Genomic DNA, 23089 nt, shown 5'->3' with positions numbered 1-23089 from the left:
ATCATAACAGAGTATGGTGAACATAATTTAAAAAAAAACAAGCAAAGGCATTGAAAGTATACAGCCTCAACATATGAAACAGGTGCGTGTAAAGCTTAATTTAAAAATAGATTAATATTTTTTGAACAAAGAAATGCATTGAGGGAACTGAGTCGAAAGACGAGATGATATAATCGCTATGTCGGCGCTCTCCCGTCGTACCCTTTTGTGTTTAGCTAGTGAAAGCAGCATGTGCTTACGTCACAATGCTGCGAATCAATGGTAAATAGACAAGAAAGTGAAAAATATGTCTTAATATATTTTTAGCCTATGTTTTTATGCTATAAAAAGCAGTGAATCTTATGAAACTAAGCGTCAGTAATTGAGATGTTGCGATACAGAAAAAAGTTAAGAAATAGCTAAATAATCATCCACAAACAACGCAATTTTAGTTTTTATTAAACTCGAATAGATCTGTAGAAATGTTCTATTAATGAATGAAATATGTATGTAAATATTTTTCAATTAATTGAAGTTAAAATACCTATTTATTTATTTCTGTTATTGAGTTGAGATCGTCCAAGGTTTATGTTTAAATAAATTGACATGATTTTTAATTATAAATAATTAAGTTGATTTAGTGAACATTCCTAACGTTGAAAACGTGTATAATTTGTACTTATTTAATATTAGTTTTAGATCAGTACAAAGTTAGTGCAATAACCATAGACATGTCCATTTTGACATGAACCTACAAAAAATAATAAAAAATATTTCATAACATTAAATAGATATTTTGAATTAAAGTAAGCAAGATTGACGATATAAGCATGATATTGATAGATTTTGAGTTAATTTGTTTTTTATATCACTATTAGAAGTGCTTCCTATGTATTTAAATATCTATATTGCAATCTGTACTTATTATGAAGAAGTTATGAAGTTATGATTTTTATATCAATTATTATTGATGTTGTAAAAAAGTATTAATGTTATTTAGTGTCTAATCCTATAATCAATTACCAATGTTGCTCTTACTCGCTTTGATGAAATTAATTTAAAAATAAAAATGAAAACAAATTATTAACAAATGTACTCAATACAAATCCAAAAGAGTATTTTAATAGTAATCGAATCTCGAAAGTAATTATCTATAATGTACTCGAATCATGTTGTTACAAATATTTTAAGTTATAACATATTTCTATAATAATAATAACATTATGTGACTAAAAATCGAAAAAAATCCTTATAACTTACTCAAGAATTGTTTTAAACTTTGGCACAGGATTACTTACTTGTTAATTTTGGTTGTGTCAATATTTATGGAAATACAAATTTATTTTATATTAATGTTTTTTCTTGAAAATCCATCGAATACTACTAAGATAGGAAGTATTAGAATTCTAATATTTTATAGGGACATTTTTTACTGTAAACTATGATTGTAACGGACTCCAATGGCTCCTGTATTGACTGGGATTTTATCCGCAAACATGCGTTTATTGTTAGTAGAGAGACTCGCCACTTTAAATGTTTAGGCAATAGTCTTACTGCTCCGCCATAAAGTCTATTTCTGCTTAATGCTAAGGAGTTAAGAACCTACTGCTACCGCCAAATCAACTCTACAACCCGGTCGATATAACTGCGCACCAGGCAGCCGTGACGTCACATCGACGCTCTGGTAACGGTGCGAACGCGGGGAGGTGCGAGGAAGATTCGCATTCCAGTGAGGTGGGCAGTTAGCTCGACCGGGTTGTAAAACGCGCCGCGCCCGCTGTCGTACATTTGTCTAATATGTGGCTCAAGAAGCGCGATTTTTAAAATTTATTTTTATGCAAAATACCTACTAATTTTTTTTTTCTTCATATAGTGAAAAGATTTATTAGATGTTATCAGCAGAAGAGCAATGTTAATGGGATAAAAGATTGTTTAAAATTACGGAACCCTAAAAACATAAAGGAATAAAAACACATAAATAAAAATAATACGTTGCAATCGTTATTGACCAGACAAGGTGACCCTGTCTGTGCGAGTTTGTGGTCATAGCAACTGGCAACAGCAAAACAAAATTGCAGATATGACATCACTGTAACTGTCATCTGTCATTCTTCCTTTCCAATTTCCATCCATTTTTTCTGATTTCAGAAAATAATTTGATTGCCGTAAGTGAACTGAAGTGAACGGTACCGCGCGGCTACTTTTCCAGTTTATTAAAGTGTGTTTTAGATTTTCAGCAATACTTTAATAATTGTTGTAAAGGAACTACCTAATTAATTATCATGTCGGAAAAGCATCTTCAAGCCGGTATTCCATGTTTTTTTACCTTATTAATTTTAATAATAAGAAAATACGCTATTTTTTAGTGAAATAAGCGTGTTTTAAAAAACTCGAGTTATGAATGTAATTTTTTATTCAAGTTCTAAGCTTCATGTGAAACAAAGTGAAAGTAACCTCTTGTGTGAGCTCTTATTTTCAATGACGATTCTGTTTGATGTAATTTTTGAACTAAATATAACTAAATAACCACAATATTCAATACTCAAATCTTTATTGCATTTCACAGTTCACTAGATAGTGGAATTTATGTGCAATAATGAATATAATAAGTTTTTAAAATTTCTTATCGGAATCTGTCTGTCAATCTTTGATCTTATTTTATGATTATGTTCTTATCTGTTTTTTCAGGTGACGTGCTGCCACCTTACAACGGGAAGCTGCGGCTGTTTGCTATGAGGTTCTGCCCGTACGCTGAAAGGAGTGTCCTCGTATTGAACGCTAAAGGAGTCGAGTACGACCTTGTCTTTGTTAACCTGGACCACAAACCCGAGTGGCTGTTTAGCTTCAGCCCTAAAGGTAAAGTATAATCATTTCACTATAATTGCTAAAATCAAGTGGCACTGGGCGGGGCACATAGCTCGTAGAGACGATGGCCGTTGGGGCAGGAAAGTTCTCGAGTGGCGACCACGGGCTGGAAGACGTAGCGTGGGCAGGCCTCCTACTAGGTGGACCGACGATCTGGTAAAGGTCGCGGGAAGAGCCTGGATGCGGGCAGCGCAGGACCGTTCATTGTGGAAAACCTTGGGGGAGGCCTTTATCCAGCAGTGGACGTCATTTGGCTGAAACGAACGAACGAACGAATCATTTCACTAACTTTGCTATCCTTTTTGTTGTAAACCCTGGTGTTATACATGTTTTATAGGTCTAGCGCGTAACTAAGTCAGTGTCTGAGGTGTAGAGGCAGTACAAATCTGAAATGAATCTGAAGTCTCGCTGATATTCGACGTCTCAAAAAACCCATCACCGCTCCCATACTTCAGGCACTTACTCAGTTAAACGCTAGATCTATTGGTATGTAATGTAATCCTTTATAAATGTGTATGATTCTAGAACAGTAATGAGTCAATCTGGCATGTGGTTTTTACTTACCTACCTACTATAGCATGATAAAATATTATCATATTGGGTAAACAAGCAGTAAACACACACTTATCATTGCTTGCATACTTTCCTACTTGTTATTTAATAAATACCTTGTTGTGCTTCAGTTTATTAAACATCTGTGGTTTCCTTATGTTAAATATTATTAGATGCAGGAAAATGTATATTCTATACCTGATTTGGTTCATATCCTCAAGCCTCAATAGCCTACTGCATTATCAAGCATGATGTTATTTCAGTTATTATAAATAACTTCGTTGATAAAATTCCATGACCATATACATTTTACTTGTCTTTATTTATTGACTTGTGAACTAAGAGCAAAATTTATCAATTTTAGGCACGGTTCCTGCCCTCGAATACGAACAAGGCAAGGCTATATTTGACAGCAACATTATAAATGTATACTTGGATGAGAAGTACCCTGAGAAACCCCTTCAGTCTACGGACCCACTGCGCAGGGCTCAAGACAAGATGATTGTGGAGAACTTTGCTGCTGTAAGTATTTCATTTACTTTATATCCTATTGTGATGACCATGCAATCTTTAAATGATGAATAGGTATATTATCTTTTGAACTTAAAAAACATGCATTACGTAGGAATCATATTCTAAAAATGACTGTTATTTTTTCTAGGCTCAATCTGCTTTCTACACAGCAGCATACAACTCCCAAGCCCTCCAACCGAACATGGTTGAGAACTACCACAAGGGTCTTGAAGGGCTACAAAAAGAGATTGAAGTGCGCGGAACCAAATTCCTTCATGGCGACGAAGCTGGCTTGGTAGACTTCACCCTCTGGCCATTCTTGGAGCGTTTCCTGTCTCTGCCGTTGCTGGGAAAGACCGAGTTTGCTATTGATTCCTCCAAATATGCCTTGCTGGTATGTATAATATCCACATCCCTGCTGGAATATCATTTTTGTCTTTAGATTATTCCTCCTCCTCATCTCTGCCACATAATTTATTTTAATGTCATAAAGGTTGACTGGGACAAAATTCTCAGTGGCATTAAGTTTACAATTATTTACAATCATTCTTTAACCACTGTACTGCTGATCAATATTCGCCCTCTTATAATAAAAAGTCAAGAAACACTTGAAAGAAATCTCAACATTTCTCTAAACGTTTTGTTTCAGTTGACATACATTGAGGCGATGAAGACCGTTCCGGCTGTGAAGTCCTATTGCCTGGCTCCCGAGACCCACGCCAAGTTCACCGAGTCCCGCGCCAAAGGAGACCCCGACTATAACATGCTGGACACCAGTGCAGTCTGCTGCATGCGTCCCAGGAAGAAGAAGGAGTAACGTTACGACAAACGTTATTACGATTTTCGGCTTTATAGTCCAGTCATTTAAGCTTAAATTATGTAAGAATCTCGGAATTCGAGATACCCAGCTGTAAGTCTGTAAATACTTGTATATTGACACCCTAAAAGTTGTCTCAAAACCTACATATGGTAGGGTGTAAGCAACTATTAAATTTTAAGGTCAAAGGTCACAAAAATCGGTTTTTTGCGCTTTTTTTGGAAATATCTCATTTCCTATGGGTTTTTTGCTATTTGTATTTATTATCAATATTGTAGAATACAAAATTCTCTACAAATTTTGTTCAAAAAAATTTTTTATACGGTGAACCGTTTTCGAGATAGAGGGCGGCCGCTAGTCGTCGTCGTTTCAGCCGAAAGACGTCCACTGCTGGACAAAGGCCTCCCCCAAGGATTTCCACAAAGACCGGTCCTGCGCCGCTTGCATCCAGGTACTTCCCGCGACCTTCACCAGATCGTCGGTCCACCTAGTGGGAGGCCTGCCCACGCTACGTCTTCCAGCTCGTGGTCGCCACTCAAGAACTTTCCTGCCCCAGCGGCCATCAGCTCTTCGAGCTATGTGCCCCGCCCACTGCCACTTGATTTTAGCGATTCTGCGGGCTATGTCAGTCACTCTGCCGCTAGTACTTATAATAAATCTGTAGAGAGGTCAATTCTATACATGAAATATATTTTCAAAATAACTATCAGGGGGTGATTAGTGATCGATACTGATGCCAAAAATGCAATCAGTAAAATTTTTGTCTGTCTGTCTGTCCGTCTGTATGTTCCTTATAGAAACAAAAACTGCTCGACGGATTTTAACGAAACTTGGTACAAATTCTTCATACACCTGGGCAGGTTATAGTATACTTAGGAATTCCCACGGGAACAGGAATTAGCGGGAAAATCCTTTTGTATGAAAAATCTAAACGCTTAGCGGAAGTTAGACGCTTGAAATTTGGCATGTAGGTACCTTAGTAAACTTAAAGCTTATTTACAACAAGGAATTCCCGAAATTCCCACGGGAATTAGCGGGAAAATCCTTTTGTATGAAAAATCTAAACCGCTTAAGTTGACCTGAAGTGATGCAGTGACCGCGCGCTCTCCGCCCTCTATCTCGAAAACGGTTCACAGTATAAAAAAAAATTTTAAACAAAATTTGTAGAGAATTTAGTATTCTACAATATTGATAATAAATACAACTAGCAAAAACCCATAGGAAATGAGATATTTCTAAAAAAAGCGCAAAAAACCGATTTTTGTGACCGTTGACCTTAAAATTTAATAGTTGCTTACACCCTACCATATGTAGGTTTTGAGACAACTTTTAGGGTGTCAATATACACGTATTTACAGACTTACAGCTGGGTATCTCGAATTCCGAGGTGAACTTACTATAATGACTGGACTATTATTTTCACGCGGTCCATTTGTACGTAACAAGGAATATGATTTCGTTGTACGTAGATAACAATAAAAGTACAATTTTTATTTTCGTTTTTTTTTATCTTCCTGGCAATTCTTTTACTAATCTTGTTCATTGTTTACATAAAAAATCAGTTCTGTTTATCTTGGACATGATTTAAAAAAAAGTTTTATTCATATAAAATTTCGACAGGTGAACCGTGAACCAATGTCTCCGTAGCTCAGTGGTGAGAGCAGTGGCCTGGCAAGCAAAAGGTCTAAGATTGAAGTCGCCTCAGGCAACCTTATTTTTCTAGTGCAAAATGTTTAAAAAAACAGCTGCAGCATGGTCATAGTTATTCAATGCATGCACCACAGCACCATGACTTGCATTACCTGCCTGCTTTTCCACTACAGTTTACCTATCAGCGTAAAAGCGTCATCGTCATCATAAGTGACGCAGTTGTATTTAGTATGAAGGTTGTTTACCTTGCGTAATGCGTAGTCACGCTAAAGTTGAATACAAGATGTACAAAAAATTGCAGATAATTCTGAAAACTCCCAGAAAGAACTAATCGTGCTCCGTGGTACTAATCGTGGACGAAATTGGTTGATAACGTTATCATAGCAGCGTCACTGTGAAAATCAAGTTCAAAACATGATCGCGTCGACAATAAGTCTGGCGTCCCACATTCTGGTTTCGTCGTTCAAGCTGCTCACTCCGGTCACACAAGCATTGTAGTACGTAGTGCCTTACTTCAGCATGACTCCGAAAATCGATTTTAATTCCAAGCATTTGGCTAAAGGTAAGCATTTTGTTATAAAAGCATTTAATTATTATTTGTGTTTGTAAACATTTGATTGAGGAATTGTTTAATAGTTGATAGAACCTACCTTTAGAACCTGTTCTGTCTAATTTAGCGTCTGCGTACTAAAATTAGAAGCATACTTTATTTTATTGTTTTAAGTCCGAGCCAAGGCCGCCTCTCTGTTGTTAAGGAATCCAATCCAGTAATCCAGTCGGCGCGAAAATTTGATATCATCGCCGCTCCGCGCTGAAGAGTAAATTGTATTATCTGTCTGTTATCATTTTTTAAACTGTGTACCTACCTTTATCATGACCATTGCACGCACTAGTCAATTAAAGATTGTGTAATACCTAGACGGTATAATATTTTTTACCATTCAAATGGAGGTACCTATTTATTACAATTTTATGGTGGAGTCTGATGCGGCGAAAACCTGTTTTACATTTAGACTGATGATAAAGACTGTTTACAACTATTTAAATAACTGAATAGGTACTTGATTTATGTATTTCTTTCTTTTTATGGATTTCCAGGTGATCCCCTGCCCCCATACAATGGCAAGCTACGCGTGTACAACATGCGGTTCTGCCCGTACGCTCAGCGCACCATCCTGGCGCTCAACGCCAAGCAGGTGGACTACGAGGTCATCAACATCGACCTGGTGAACAAGCCTGAGTGGCTGTTCAAGAAGAGTGGATTTGGTAAGTACCGGGGCCTTTAAATATTTATGGTATAATTTAGAGGAAAAGGGACCTCTTAATTATGCCTGTTAGTCACAGTTTTGTGTTTAACTGGCAAATAATACCTTATGGCATTAAGTTCGCCTTATTAATATCAATTTTTATATGGAAATAAAGATTAAAATAACATTTAGTTTGAAAGCAGCCAGGGTCCCCTTCAATCGTGTGATCTTGGGCACTTTTCCCAGAATGCCTGTTGGGGAAAAGAAGCCGGAGTAATTTTGATTAGCAATCAAAGGCTGAACTTTATTTTACGCTTTGATTTCGAATAACGTGTGAAAGGATGATGGGCACAAATGTATGGAAAGTGGTACCCGCTCCAATAGCCATAACCAATATATATTTTAAAAGGCCTTTAGATGTAGGAAAATGTCTGCTATGGGGCCAGATCTAATTCACGTTTTGAAAGCAGTAATTCCACTAAGTATTATAATGAAAGTATAACACAATCATCCATGTATACGAGTATGTATTATGACTACAATCTATTAATATAACTAAAAGAAGCATTGAAAAGGAAAGGATTATACCTATGATGAACTACCCAAGCTATTAGACCTTTATTCGCTTTCATCATCATCATCGTGATCATTTTAGCCATAGGACGTCCAGTTGAACATAGGCCTCCCCCAATGATTTCCACAATGGCCGGTTGGTGGCGGCCTGCATCCAGCGCCTTCCCGCTACCTTTGTGAGGTCGTCGGTCCATCTTGTGGGTGGACTTGTTGGGTCTTGTGGGTTTATTCGCTTTAGCAACCCATAATAAAACCCTTAAGAAGTAATAAAACTTTAACCCCTTTATTAATTAAAGTTACACCCTAGTTGAACTCTGGCTTAAATTGTCATTTGGTATGGAAATGTCATTTTAATCCAAGGTTCTTCCTAGGTGTACCTTTTTATTAATAAGGGGGTAGTAGGTACTTCTTTAAATAAAAATATTTATTTCACAATCATCCCCATCAATAATTATAGAGTTAAGGAAGGATGCTGGAACAGTAAACCCTTCTTGACTCGCATAACCTAAGTACCATACGATGGACACGTATGATACTTCTTCTTTTTCTTCCTCGGTCTCTTCCTCCCTCACTGATGAGGATCGCGACCACAGATAGTGTTCCTCCACAGACTGCGGTCATAAGCTGTGTGGACCGCACGATGCAAACTCCCGCCCACCGTCTTCCTCACCGCGTCCGACCATCTCGTCGGTGCCCTGCCCCGAGCGCGTCCCCCTTCATACTGTATGATACTTAGGTTACACAAAAAGTATCTTTATCTTCGAACGCAACCAGATTTGAGGCTGGTGGCTATAGTAAATGTTGTTCGTCTTGGTAAGACCTTTCAAATGACACTACAAACATTACTATTGGAGCCGGGTACCATTCTGCAAAAAAGTATGTATATCTTCGTACACAACCAGCTCTGAGGCTGGTGGTCATAGTAAAAGTTGTTCATCTTGGTAAGACCTTTCAAATGATACTAGACTCATATCTATTGGAGCCGGGTACCATTTTGCCCATTGTCCTTTGCAGCTGTTGGATTTTCAAGACAACAGCGAACTCGTACCCTCCTATTATCACTAGGAATTCGTAACTAAATTATCTTTATTCTATTTTCAGGTAAAGTTCCAGCGATAGAAGTCAAAGAAGACGTTTGTATCTACGAAAGTTTGGTGACAGTGGAGCTCATCGACGAACTTTATCCGCAGCGTCCCTTGATTTCTAAGGATCCTATTAGAAAAGCCTTCGATAAGATCATCATTGAAGCTCTCGGACCAGTAAGTAAAATTCTGTTTTAGATCGTTTAATCAATTAAAAACATAGCTTAGAGACGACGACACATCAAGCTAAACACGGTGGCGTCATTTCGTCGGTTGTTGCAAGATGCATGGGATTTTGCAAGAAAAAATTATACCTAAGTAGTCTGATGTACGGTCCCTAACAACAATAAAATTACAAGTCCAGAGCCCCGATTACGGTCATTTTTAACGTCTCCAATCCAGACGCGCTTCATCGATTCTGCGATACGATTGGTCAGCGTAATGATCAAAACAGCGTACGTCTGCCGTTATGACCAATCGTATCGCAGAATCGATCGAGCGTCTGGATTGGAGACGTTAAAAATTACCGTAATCGGGGCTCTGTAACTGATGAATGCATCGTTTAGCTATTACCTAGAGATATGTACCACAAAGAAGGGAAAGTAAAAAAAAAATACACCAAATGAAGAATACAGCTCCTCTTTTTCAATCCGGCTAAACTTTACATGAATGCGGTCAGCGCAAGGACCAGTCGTGGAAATCCTTAGAGGAGGCCTCTGTCCAGCAGTGGACGTCATTTGGATGAATCGAATGAACCTTACATTACATAATAACATCTACGTTCCAGGTCCAAGTATTGATGTTCAAGGCCTTCAAATTCCCTGACACCATCACGGACGATATGGTAGCAGCGTACAACAAAGCGCTGGCCTTCTTCCAAGAGCAGCTTCAGAGCCGAGGCACGCAGTTCCTTGCCGGCAGCGAGCCTGGCTTCGTAGACTACATGATCTGGCCGTGGTTTGAGAGGATACTATGCTTCCAAGATATGAAACCTCTGGTCATTGATGCGAATAAATATACATTGTTGGTAAGTGCCACACATCTTTTGATACATTTTTAAGTGATAGTTTTTAGTAGAAAAAGCATGAGATATCCCGGTATTAAAATTTGTTGGGGGGCTATTCATCTAAACAAAAGGTTCGACTCTGGTTCTAACTTACTAAATTAAGCCGTTTTCAATTGTTTATTAAACTGAAGTTAAGTTGGTGATCAATACTAAGTATGTTTATTATTTTCAGCTGGACTATTTAGATCTCATGCTAAAGGACCCGGCCGTCAGTCAGTACGTGATACCCAAAGACGTTCTCCTGAAGTTTTTGGAAGGCTACCGAACTGGGCAGATCGATTATGACTCTTATTTTAACCCCGTAAAGTCCAACATTTAAGTTAGTTAGAAAAGTTAAATATTAATCGTCCTATCTGAGACGAGTACAAGAGAAAGGCGTGAAAGAAAACATAAGTCCAGACCGCCGCTGGCGCCATCTGCGAAAAGCTATTCCGTATTTTCGTCAACTATTCGACGTCTCCAGTGACTACATACTGGCCAGACAAATATTAAAGGAAATGAAAATTTAGTCACAGAAACGAACATACCCTAATGAAATCAAATAAATTGTTATTTTTTTAATTAAGTATTCACGATATTTGTAAGTTGGTAATCAGCATGAACTCTGTTGTAAGTTGTAAGTAAATGACACTCAACATAGTCATACTGGTCATACTTACTCAAGTCATTGCACATTACTGGTTTGTTTGTATTGTTTTCATTTTAAACGTATTGGGACATGTAATAATTTATGACTATGATTTTTCTGTAAGCATGCATCAATTTTCTAATAAATAATAATGTTTTTTACATTGTTTAAAAAAATGTCGTCTATCATCTAGTCTATAACATTACCTACCTAATTAAACTATGTACTTAGGGCTTATAATACCTATTAAAGTTTTAATTTTGTTATCCTCGTTGTTTTATCTAAATTACCTTGCTAAAATGACAATAATTAGTTAATTTTCAAATGAACTTAACCTTTATGTAAGATACGACTATTAAGGCTATCTGCTTTCCATAATTATTAATTTAGCTACTTAACTAAAAATATATGTTTTAACTCATTACAAAGTACATTATTTTTAATTATGGGAGTTCGAGCGCGGCAGCCACAGTTAACACATCGCGGCGTTACTTTTTTAGTAAAAACATTGCAAATGGACAGCGAAAAACGACAAGTTTGTTATAAACACACAGTTTATGGTGCACAAAAGTGAACTGAACGTATATTTTGATGTTATTAACGTGATAAGTGACTAAAATCAGTGAACAAACCATGGTGATAACATAAACAAGTAAAATTCCTGTCCTCCGGCCGGTTTGATATCGCCTCGCCGTTGCAAACGCGTAAGCGCCTCGAAATACACGGCGCTTAGGACCTTCTTCTCGCGCGCTGCGATAGCGGAGCCGTGGCGAAGCAAATCGACGGATAAACAAATACTTGTTTCCACCGGCATTTTAAAAATTTTATACGCATCCTACCTAGCGTATTGCCCAGAATAAACAATAAACAACCAATATGAGTACACAGATGATTACCTGTAGGGCCTGTGGGAAGTCAGTCGCCTCTAAAAACACATTGAAGTGCTGCTCGTGTGGCGATTTCTACGATTATGAATGCCTAAACATGTCACGGGATTTGTTCGCGAACATATCCGTCGGAGCCAGGCGACAGTGGCGGTGTCCAAGCTGCGTAAATGTGACCCGGAGACGGGGTGACAACAGTAACACACCTGTTCGCGGCAACTTAAACAAATTGGACGAGACGATTATGTGCTGCGATGAATCTATGGACGACGGCGCCGACGCAGCCCAGCACGATGTAAACCCAAACTCGCAAGCTGTAAACACTGGAACGGACGAAGGTTTTATCACAATGAGTCAATTTAGTGATCTCCTGGACAAAAAGCTAGAAAAAATTAAAGAAACTTTTACAAACAACATCGAGACAACGATTAAGAGAGAAATAAACTCGGTCTTGCAGGGTTGGAAAGTCGAGTTGGATAAAGCTTTTGACCAACTACATACTCAACAGACGGAACTCAAAAAGCAAATAAACTCAGCTTCAACTAAAATCGCAGAACTTGAATGTGAAAAACTGAAACTTCAACAAGAACTGAATAATCAGGGGCAAACTTTATTGCGCAATGAGGTCGAGATTGCAGGAGTGACTGAGTCATCCCAAGAAAACCTGCTCCATACGATATTGTTGCTGGCAAATAAGACAGGAATGAAGCTTGACCACGGAGATATTGACTCAGTCGGTCGTGTTGGAGCACCTCGCCGGTATTCATACAATACAAGTACGGCCGCCCCAGCTAAGGAAACGGAATACAACAGACCTATAGTGGTTCGGTTCATACGTCGAACAACCCGCGACGAGTTCATGAAAGCCTGTAAGCTCCGTAGAAACCTGTCAACCACTGACCTGGAACTGGAGGGCCCTCCAACTAAAATATATATTAACGACCGGTTAACACCAGCCAACCGGAGTTTGTTTCGGGAAGCTAGACTCAAGGCGAAGCAACACGGGTTCAAGCACTGCTGGACCAAGGGCGGCTGCATCTACGTGCGTGCCCACGATGGGACCAACGCCAGACCAATCCGAAACACCTCAGATATTGAGCGGGTTTTTTGTGACGCAGAGAGCAGCCAAAAGACCAAGTGACGTAAACCGCTGGAGAACTGGAATACCACCCCACCAGGCTTATTCTAATAGATCAGCTATTTCTCTGTTTATTACTTTGTTTACTTTTATGATACTTAATGAACTTTCTTTCAAACTTACTTTAATGTGCTGTTATGCCTATTATTTCAAATTGATGGAATTTACTTACACATACAGATACCTCAACACACCTCAACATGACACTTCCAAAATAAAGCAGTCCTATAGCCTTATCAAGAATAAACACACATTATCTTTAGTCACAAACTACCAATTCGTCAGACACACACACCAATCGATCTTCTTTCATAAAACGAATTTGCGAGTCGTCGCAATCATGACTAAATTACATGGCATTAAAAAATTTATTAATGGTCATGATGACCCTCGTCACTTGTTACTACATTGTCGGGAGTCCACTCCAAAATACGGAGTAGACCCCCACATAATATGCCATTAGACCAAGTATCTCAAGAAATAGACGACTCGCTAAATATACAGTGTTTTTTTAAAGATCGGTTGGATGACTGTAAAACCACAATAAACACGGTAAAGCGAGATCTTAGTGTGTTAACCTACAACATCAGAAGTCTACACAAAAACTTAGATAATTTTTTGGTTATGCTCCATCAGCTTGACGTAAATTTTGATATGCTGGTGCTTACGGAGTGCTGGCTGGATGACAACAAAAATGTTAAACAAATAGACGGCTATACCTCTCACCACACTAAGTTAAATATCAACAAAGCTGGCGGTGTTGTAGTCTATGTCAGGGACAGTCTGGGAGCCTCAGCAACTGAAATTGACTTTAAACAAGAAGCTAATTGTCTAATGATTGATATACTAGGAGTTATCACAGTGCTAGGAATCTATCGATCTCCATCTACAAGAAACACCGACAATTTCGTGGAATTGTTAGATAAAAATCTCAGCAAACTTAAAGGTAAAAAGCGAATGATCGTAGTGGGAGACATAAACATCGACCTGCTTTGCGAGGCAGATAGCCGTGGCTCGCAATATCAATGCATGTTAGCTCAACACGGATTTTTCCCGGCAATCACAAAACCAACACGTCTCAAAGCCTGCCTAGATCACATATTTCTGAAACCATTTAGCCCTAGTATCGGAATCGTATGCCCAAGTAGCGCCACCGATCATTGTGTGGCCATGGTAGGGCTCGTGTTGAATGGTCATAAAGGGGAAAGACATGATCGATATGTTACTAAATTTAACTACAATACCGCGGAACAGGAACTCAAAGCATATAATTGGAATCTAATTACTGAAGATACTAATACGTCTTCAGCGGCCACAGTTTTGACATCCACCCTCCGATCAATAATCGATAAAAACACTTTTAAGGTTCGTCTGGGACGGACAAAATTCATAAAAAGGCAATGGATGACGCCTGGACTCCTTCGATGCATAAACAATCGTGACCGGATGCACTTAGCCTTGCGAAGAGATCCACACAACCCCATTCTGAGAGTGACCTACAGCCGCTACCGAAACTTCTGTAATAACCTATTGAAGAAATTAAGAAACGAATTTAATGCACAACAACTCGAACAACATAAAAACGACCCAAAAAAACTGTGGAAGACTGTAAATGAGATTTGTCACACTGGAAGGAAGAAGTCACAACCCACTGAATTACTTACTCTTTCCGTCACGGCACCTGCGTCACTCTCAGAATGCAACAAGTACTTCTCAACGTTGGGTGAGACTCTGGCCAGCAACACCCTTCACAGGCTCAAGGAAACCCAGGATTCCTTGGCGAGATCTGTGATTATCAGCTCTCCCCCGGTGGATTCTTTGTTTCTGTATCCAACCGATATCCAGGAGGTTGACTCGATAATAAGGTCCCTAAAAAGTGACAGCGCCCCGGGAATTGATGGGATAACAACTTTGTTCTTAAAGAAGAACAGAGATATTCTATTGGCACCTCTAACGCACGTCTTTAATCTCAGCCTTTCTACCGGAACGTTCCCAGAGTGCTGGAAAACAGCAGTGGTTTCCCCCATTCACAAAGCAGGACCGAAAAATGTGCCACAAAATTACAGACCGATCTCCTTGCTGAGTATTATGTCAAAGGTACTGGAAAGAATTGTCCAAGAACGGCTGACTAACTTCCTGGATACCCAAAACATACTGTCAAATCGGCAGTATGGATTTAGAAAAGGTCGTTCAACCGAGGACGCCGTCAATTTACTGACCTCGCACGTGGTGAGGTATCTGGATACTGGTTGTTGCTGTATTGGAGTCTTTCTGGACCTTGCCAGGGCTTTCGACACGGTTTCAATACCCATCCTACTAAGCAAACTTGAAAAAAACGGAATCCGTGGGATAGCACTGGCATGGTTCAGAACTTACCTTACGGATCGCAAACAGTGCGTTCGGGTGGCTGGCCACACTAGCGACACACAAACGATCCACTTTGGTGTGCCGCAGGGCAGCGTTCTTGGCCCAATTCTTTTTAATTTATACCTAAACGATCTACTAGCTGTTACGGTGCCGGATTCAGAGATCATCTGTTATGCAGATGATACTGTCCTACTGTTTAGCGGAGCCTCGTGGCTGGAAACTACCAAAAAGTCAGAAATGGGACTGTCCCTCGTGGCAAGCTGGCTGGAGTGCAATTTGCTATCCCTCAACATCTCGAAAACCAAATTTCTTACTTTTTATAAAACTACTCGGTCTAAGCCAGAAACGGTACCTCTGATTAAAATTCACAGCGGCCACTGTAATTACAGCGGAACAAGCCCAACGTCTTGCGTATGTAACAGCATTGAGCAAGTTGAGGTCATAAAATATCTTGGCGTCTTCATCGATTGCAAACTAAACTTTTGCCAACACATTGTTAGCCTTTCAAGCCGAGTCCGTAAATTAATCAACGTCATGTATCTACTCCGCGACGCAGCATGCCCCTCTGTGATTTACATGATTTACTTTGGTCTCTGCCAATCTATTTTAGGCTACTGCGTGTCTGCATGGGGTGGAACCTATAAAACTACAATGCTAAAAATTGAAAGAGCCCAGAGGGCAGTGCTCAAGGTTATGCTGAACAGACCTCGTATGTATCCCACCAATCTGGTCTATGCGGAAAGTAATGTTTTGAGTGTGCGTAAACTGTATGTTCTTAAAGCAGTATTAACAACACACAAAGCAGTACTCAGATCAGACACCTACAAGGACCTGCTTCGTAAACGTGTCTTTAAAATTGCAACTCCGAAAATTTCTACATCATTTGCAAAGTCACACAGTGATTATCTATATCCTCATATATACAACAAAGTGGTTGCTAAATGTGACATAAAGAACCACCACCCATTCGAGACCAAGAAAAAAATTGTGAAATGGCTCCTCCCCCTACAGTACAATGAAGTGGAGCAACTATTAAGAACACCCGTCTGACGGTCAACACCAAACAGTTGTTGTCTCCACCTATCTTCCAGCGGTGTCTTTGAGCAAGCACTGATCCCAAGCAAGTTTAACTTACGCAGGGCTGAAGATAGGAAGATATATATATATATATGTATATGTAGATGAGATAATATGTAGTAGGTACTACTACTACTACTACTACTACTACATTATGGCTTCACTCACATCATATACACTCACTATCGCACACATAAATAATATATACACACACATACACTCTCATAAAACACACACTCCTAGTCTCCTACACATAAAGTAAAGACTTTCTTATTGGGCATATTATTGGGTTTTTTTTGTGTTTGCGATGGCATAGGTGGCTTTTCAAACTTAAATTCAAACTTAAATTGTGTTTAATATTTACTTATTTTTTTGTTACTAGTATAAAGTGCATTTACAACGCCATTTAACTTCAAGCCTCGTACTCCAGTCCCCAAGAGACAGGTGTTACCTAGTTTGGGGACCACTGGCAATGTTGTCTAAGTTGTTAACTTGGTTGAATAAAGGTTTTTATTATTATTATATTATTTTATTATTATGTGTCATTTGTGTGAGCCTCCTGGGAATAATTTTGTAATCAAACCCAGCACCTTTTCGTCAGGGCGGCCAACTACTATGTTTACCAACATTACCCGACTGCGCGAAGGGGATTATGTTTTTTTACAAGCTTTATATTGACTTCACTTGTTAGTATGTGTGGGACAAATCTTGCAACTGAATTTAAGACCACTTCTCCTCAACCGATTGAGCTGAAATTTGGTATACTTATGTAAGTACGATGACAATGCAATGTTATGGTACCATTGAGCTGGTCTGATGATGGAGTCAGGAGGTGGCCATAGGAACTCCTAAACGGAACGGCGGAATCGCATCGAGTTTGGGTTCGTTGGATTTGTCTTCTCGAGCACTTTGGTGCTAAATAATGACCCAGAGATTGATATACAACTAAAAAGTGTAAAATAAAATTATAATAAAAAAAAACTTTTTTAAAAACAAGCTTTATCCTGAAATGCAGTTGTACTAAAACGAAAAAAATAATTGTATGCTTGGTTCAAAGAATTTCGAAAGCTTGTAGCGCAAACAGAAAAAAAGAGGAACAAATTCCATGCGCGATACAAGCTTTCGAAATTCTTTGAACCAAGCATACAATTATTTTTTTCGTTTTAGTACAACTGCATTTCAGGATAAAGCTTGTTTTTAAAAAAGTTTTTTTTTATTATAATTTTTTTAATGTTGGTATCAATTTGTACTTGGTACCAAGTCTCACCGTGTATAAAGTCCACTGGAACAACATCAATAGGACAACTCGACTAAAGGTCATAGTACTCAACGTACTACAGGCAACAGCACATCAGACAATACATTTTTGTTTTAAAATCGCTCTTATTACAACGATATAAGTGCCGCAGTATTTACCTTGATGTGATATCGTCCACACTAAAGCATGATGACGATTCAAAATATCTTATCAAGGCTAATCCATGCTAAGCGTTTTTATTGCCTATTCGGTGGAGATAAAAGCTATATTTCTGTGCAGAGGACCTTACGTCGCTCATACGTTATCCACTTGTTTCGATAGACTCACTGTTTTTTAGATTTTTTCGTAGATTTCGTTCAAATAAATTAGGAAATCAGTAAATAAATGTAACGGTGTAAAGCTAATACCTACTCAAAATGTGGTCATTTAAAGTTCTCCGTAGTCAAGTGTGTTCGGTAGAACGCGTATTATTGTTGGACAATCGTAGTATAGCGTCATCGGTCAAGGGCATCAACTTCAACTCCAAGCATCTCAAGAAAGGTATCACAACAATATTAGTGCTCTGAATAGAATAAAATGATGGGTACTTAAGTATGTCGAATAAGATTGATTTGGAAGCCGTATTTTATTTTTAAATAAAGATTATAAGTAATTTGTATTGCACAAATTACTAATAGTCCCGTTAGCCCCTCGTACAAAGCTAAATATGCTTGTGTTACAATCACTAGATTAGTGGGCTCACCACAATAGTCGAGCGGCGCGCGGCGGTGGGATTCGAACCCGCGTTCCCCGGATCACGAGTTGGCCAGTCCGACCCCTTTACCAATCGGCTATCGTGTTGTTGCAGCTAAAATAAACAAGACGGCCGGTGGTTAGAGTAACCCGATTATTAGCTGCAGTTGCGGGTTCAAAATTAGAATTGTACTAGGTATGATGGATGAGGACAACAGGGAAGTTATTAAATGTACGCTTATTTAATAATGTAGGTAGGTACTAGGTATTTGGTCGCCATATTTTATTATCAGATCGATGTTTATCTATGTTATGTATTCTATAACTTAGAATCTCCATTTGGGGTCTAGATAATTTACCAACAATAATAATAATATAAAGTAGATACTACCTAGGTACCTACACTAATCTAATACTTGTTAGTACTAGTAATTTTAGGTGTTTTTTGTTTTTTATATGGGAGATCAAGTACCTAAGTCATTTAAAAATCTACCTAAGACCGTCCTACCCAATGTATCGGAATAGAACTGTTTTCATTAAAATTTTATCTGTGTTAAAATGGGGCATTGATTGGTAAAGTCCGGTTTCCACCAAGGCGGAGCGGAGAGGAGAAATGTTTTGAATAACCAACCAATGAGATATATTTGAACCGGGCCTTCGCTGTAGCGTTAATATTGCACCCAATTATGACTCTCACTCACATTTTAAGCTATCGTATAAAATCATTATGGTTACATGTTCTGATTTCCAGGAGATCCAGATCCAGCTTACAATGGCATTCTACGGGTTTATAACATGCGGTTCTGCCCGTATGCGCAACGGACCATGCTTGCATTGAACGCCAAAGAGATTGACTATGAGTTGGTTAACGTAAATCTTATTAACAAACCTGATTGGATTTTCAATAAGAGTCCTTTTGGTAAGATTTATATCAGTTTAAAATCTGAATATCATTCAAAATAAGAAGAAATATTTAACTTACTAATAATTTACAGGTAAAGTTCCCGTTCTGGAAATAAAACAGGGCGAAACTATTTACGAGAGTTTAGCGACTGTGGAATATTTAGACGAAGTATACCCTCAAAGACCTCTATTACCCAAAGACCCAGTGCAAAGAGCACGGGACAAAATGGTAGTCGAACTGTCTGGAGCCGTAAGTATTTTTAGTGAAACTAACTCCGATTGAAAAATACACGTTCATGATTCAACAAGACATCTACTTTTACAGATACACACGTTGTTTTTCAAACTTGTTAAAACACCAGATAAGGTAAATGAACACAACGTTGCGGCATACCGAAAAGTCCTGGACGTAATTCAGGAGGAACTAGTAACGCGTGGGTCGAAGTTTTTGTATGGAAACGAGCCAGGATACGTAGACTACATGATTTGGCCGTGGTTCGAGAGACTGCAAATTTTGGCCGAAACCAATCCTACAGCCAACATTGATGCTGAAAAATATAAGTTACTGGTAAGACAAAATGATCCAGCTAATGTTGAAAATTCGCTGTTATTACAATTAACAACTAATTTGTTTTCAGTTGGAGTACATAGCAAACATGAGGATGGATCCAGTCATCAGCCAATACCTAATTCCTGATGATATTTTAATAAAATTCCACAGTGGATTTCAATTAGCAAGTGGCCCTAACTATGACTTACTTCTGAATAAAGATTAAATTACCGATGTTGTTGTTAATACTTTATTACTTAATTAATGTCGTCAATTAACGTGGCTTACAATACCAAGTGATTCTTAATGACTACCTACTTACATCAGGATAATATATTTCGTGAATCATAAACGTAAATGGTCTTAAAATGTTTAATTATAGAAAAAAATACCACACAGTAAGAAAGAAAGAAATATTATAAAATCAGCAAGTTTGCAACTAATTAAAATGTCAAAAACACTCCAATTTGTAAGTCACATACAACTTGAGAATGAAAACACTTCATTTTTGAGAATACATTAAAAAAAAATGAAGAATAAGTTGTACATGATAACAGATGATCAAAAAATTACATTAATAATTATTCTGAAAAAATGCTGAATCTGATATCATCTTTGAACTTTACAACTTTTAATACAAAATGAAATGTCTTATACTAATTTTAAATTATGTCATAAAACTAAATTGAGAAAATTAAAACTCAGCATGTCAATACTGTGTATGTTGAAAATTTACAGAATTATAATGTTACAAATACAACATTACAAATCCATGTAATCTTTGGGAGTATTCAGCAATACTATGTCAAACTAATGTATTTTCTCAGTCTTCATTTGTATCTATGTCAACTCTAAATCTAACTTAAAACTATTCTCCCTTATATTTTTCTGCTAGAGCTTCCAGTTTGGATATGATGTTTTTCAAATCCACATTTTTGTCTAGTTTTAGATAAGCTGTGTTCCTCACATCATGCAATTTAATCAATTCAGGGACAGCCTCAGCTAGAACTTTAATGTCTCTTTGCAGGTCACTTGCAGACACATTTGCTTTGAAACTGCTGTCTAACTTTGAAAGTATAATATTCAATGCCAGAACATTTTTTCTTTCAGTTACAAATATGTTTCTGAGGGTCCTTGCTAAATCTGGCAGTCTACAATACACTAAGTACTTCTTTTCATCTTCTGAGGATCTTGTCATAGCTTCTAAAGCCTTAGCAGCCTGTTTTGCTTTAACCTTTTCGAGTAATGAAGCGGGCAAATTCCTCAGAGCTGGATTCAAGAGGGTAACATTGCTGGTACTTGGCATACTTTGTGTTTGAGTGCTAGTAGCAGTACCAACATCACTGTCAGTGATACCAGTGGCAGCCTTTTCTTCATTGGTCAATCCACGTGCCTTAGCCTGAGCTAACTTCTCTAGAGCTCTTTCCATTTTGGTATTGCACTTGAACAACTCACGAGCTTTAGTCAACACATCTTGGGCAGTAGAGAATTTCTCAGCATTAGGTGCTTCTGGCAATTTGGCACTATCAACTTCTGGTACTTTCTCTAGCTCAAATTCTGGGTGCCAACGAGTCAGTTTATCATCAGGAATCACCATAGGAGGATCCAAGGTCTGAAGATACTGAGAGTGATGTTTTTTGGCCAACTGAAGCAATGTTTCATAGAAATATCTGCGCCTTTCCAATAAGACACTTGGATTCATAATCTTGATATCATTGGGAAAGTTTGGAGAGATGATCAGTTCATAAGATTCCTTATGGTTTGATGTGCTGAAAGTTTTCATTTTCTGGATTTCAAAATTGTAGAAGTCAGGCACTAGGTGTTTTATTTGTGCTAAATGCTTCTCAGTGAAATTCCTTTTCAGCATTTCTTGTACAGATGGTTTCAGTTTAGTGAATGTGATTTTTTCATGTCTATTGTATAATAGAGCAACAACAGTCTCCATTCCACGGAACAGTTCTGCCAAGAATCTGTACTGATGGGGCAGGGGCAAGCTGGATGGTGAAGCAGCCAGGGAAGCATGTCTGACGTATGCTGGGACCTAAATAGAAAAAAAAAACAATGTTAATAAAAAAGACCACTATTCATTTTTGCTTCCATAATCTTTCAACAAAATTATACACACTTACCTTACTGGGGCTCTTCACAGGGCTTACAAAAACTTTCCTAGGAGATATCAATGGCCTTTCAGAGCTGACTGGCTTTGTAGCTTCATTCTTTGGAGACAGCAACTCATTTTGAACCGAGCATTGTTTGCTGGGACTGTGAACAAAAATGCTATAAAAATCACTGAGCTCTACAGTTGTTACATTATGAACTTGTTATTAGAATTTTATATTACCTTGATGGGACTTCCACATCAATTGATCTGAATTCTTTTAGGTTCTTCTTAGCCGAGGTCTCTTTTAGTTGCTGTATGCCTTTGCTGATGCGATCAGCAGACGCCTTCAATTCAGCTAACCTAGAACTACCAGCCAGCCTCTTCCTGAGATCTCCCAAACTTAACTCTTTACGGGCCGACGATATTGAGTTAGTAGATTCTGATTTTGAGGGTCCTTGGTTCTTAACGTTGACAGCATTCTGTTTCTTGGCGAATGCATTTCCACTTGAGTCAGATGCTTCTGGTACTTGTGGGCCACTTGTTGCCTGTTTTTTTTCAAGTCTTGGCTGTGCTGGCTGTACCAACTTAATGTCATTTGTCTTTTCTTTTGAAATTAATTCACTTTTCTTAGATAAAAAAGCTTTACGCGCACTATTAGTACTTCCCGTGTGATCAATGTGGGCAATTTTGTTTTTAGAACTTACAATATCTTCAGTGGCCGGTCTTTTTCTACTATTAAAATACGATGTTATAGTTGATTGAGACATTTTAGCAGTTGTAAATGTATTAAAATTAATCTTCTCACTGTAATTATTGTGGAAACCAATTTTTCCCTCCAAAAATCGTTGGACTGGACGTCGGTCGTTACTTCTTGACGTCCACTTTATCAATGTCAAAAAAATCCGACGACTCCGCGAATTTCAAATGTCATTCATTACACTATTTGAACGTTTTATTGACTTTTTCTGGGTTCTGGCTACTTAAGCCCAAAGAGCATAAAAGAGTAAGAGACGGCACTCCATAGATATTTTTTGAGCTCACGCACACATATGCATTTTAGAGAACGACCCGCAAATCTTTACCAACCGCACAAACTACGGGCGGAGC

At 38.3% G+C, this 23089-nt stretch overlaps 2 protein-coding genes and 1 pseudogene across 2 annotated transcripts; 2 read left to right on the top strand and 1 right to left on the bottom strand.

The window, feature by feature from the left end:
* The first annotated feature begins 2114 nt into the window (after positions 1-2114).
* LOC135077313 (uncharacterized) lies at positions 2115-10822 on the top strand (annotated as a pseudogene).
* A 7140-nt stretch (positions 10823-17962) lies between these two features.
* Positions 17963-20115, top strand: LOC135077622 (pyrimidodiazepine synthase-like). The gene is made up of 5 exons (XM_063972176.1): positions 17963-18236; positions 19180-19347; positions 19424-19581; positions 19657-19899; positions 19970-20115. The coding sequence occupies exons 1-5, from the start codon at positions 18113-18115 to the stop codon at positions 20105-20107; spliced, it is 831 nt and encodes a 276-aa protein (XP_063828246.1). The 5' UTR covers positions 17963-18112; the 3' UTR covers positions 20108-20115.
* Positions 20116-20210: 95 nt separating this feature from the next.
* LOC135077621 (DNA replication factor Cdt1) lies at positions 20211-22881 on the bottom strand. Its single transcript, XM_063972175.1, has 3 exons — positions 22223-22881; positions 22011-22143; positions 20211-21922 (listed from the first exon to the last, which is right to left on the bottom strand). The coding sequence occupies exons 1-3, from the start codon at positions 22747-22749 to the stop codon at positions 20750-20752; spliced, it is 1833 nt and encodes a 610-aa protein (XP_063828245.1). The 5' UTR covers positions 22750-22881; the 3' UTR covers positions 20211-20749.
* Positions 22882-23089: the final 208 nt, after the last annotated feature.

The sequence above is a fragment of the Ostrinia nubilalis genome, chromosome 13 (genome assembly GCF_963855985.1).
Source record: "Ostrinia nubilalis chromosome 13, ilOstNubi1.1, whole genome shotgun sequence".
NCBI classification, from domain to species: domain Eukaryota; kingdom Metazoa; phylum Arthropoda; class Insecta; order Lepidoptera; family Crambidae; genus Ostrinia; species Ostrinia nubilalis.
The sequence above is the reverse complement of the archived record's forward strand: the minus strand, read 5'-3'. Positions and strand labels throughout refer to the sequence as shown.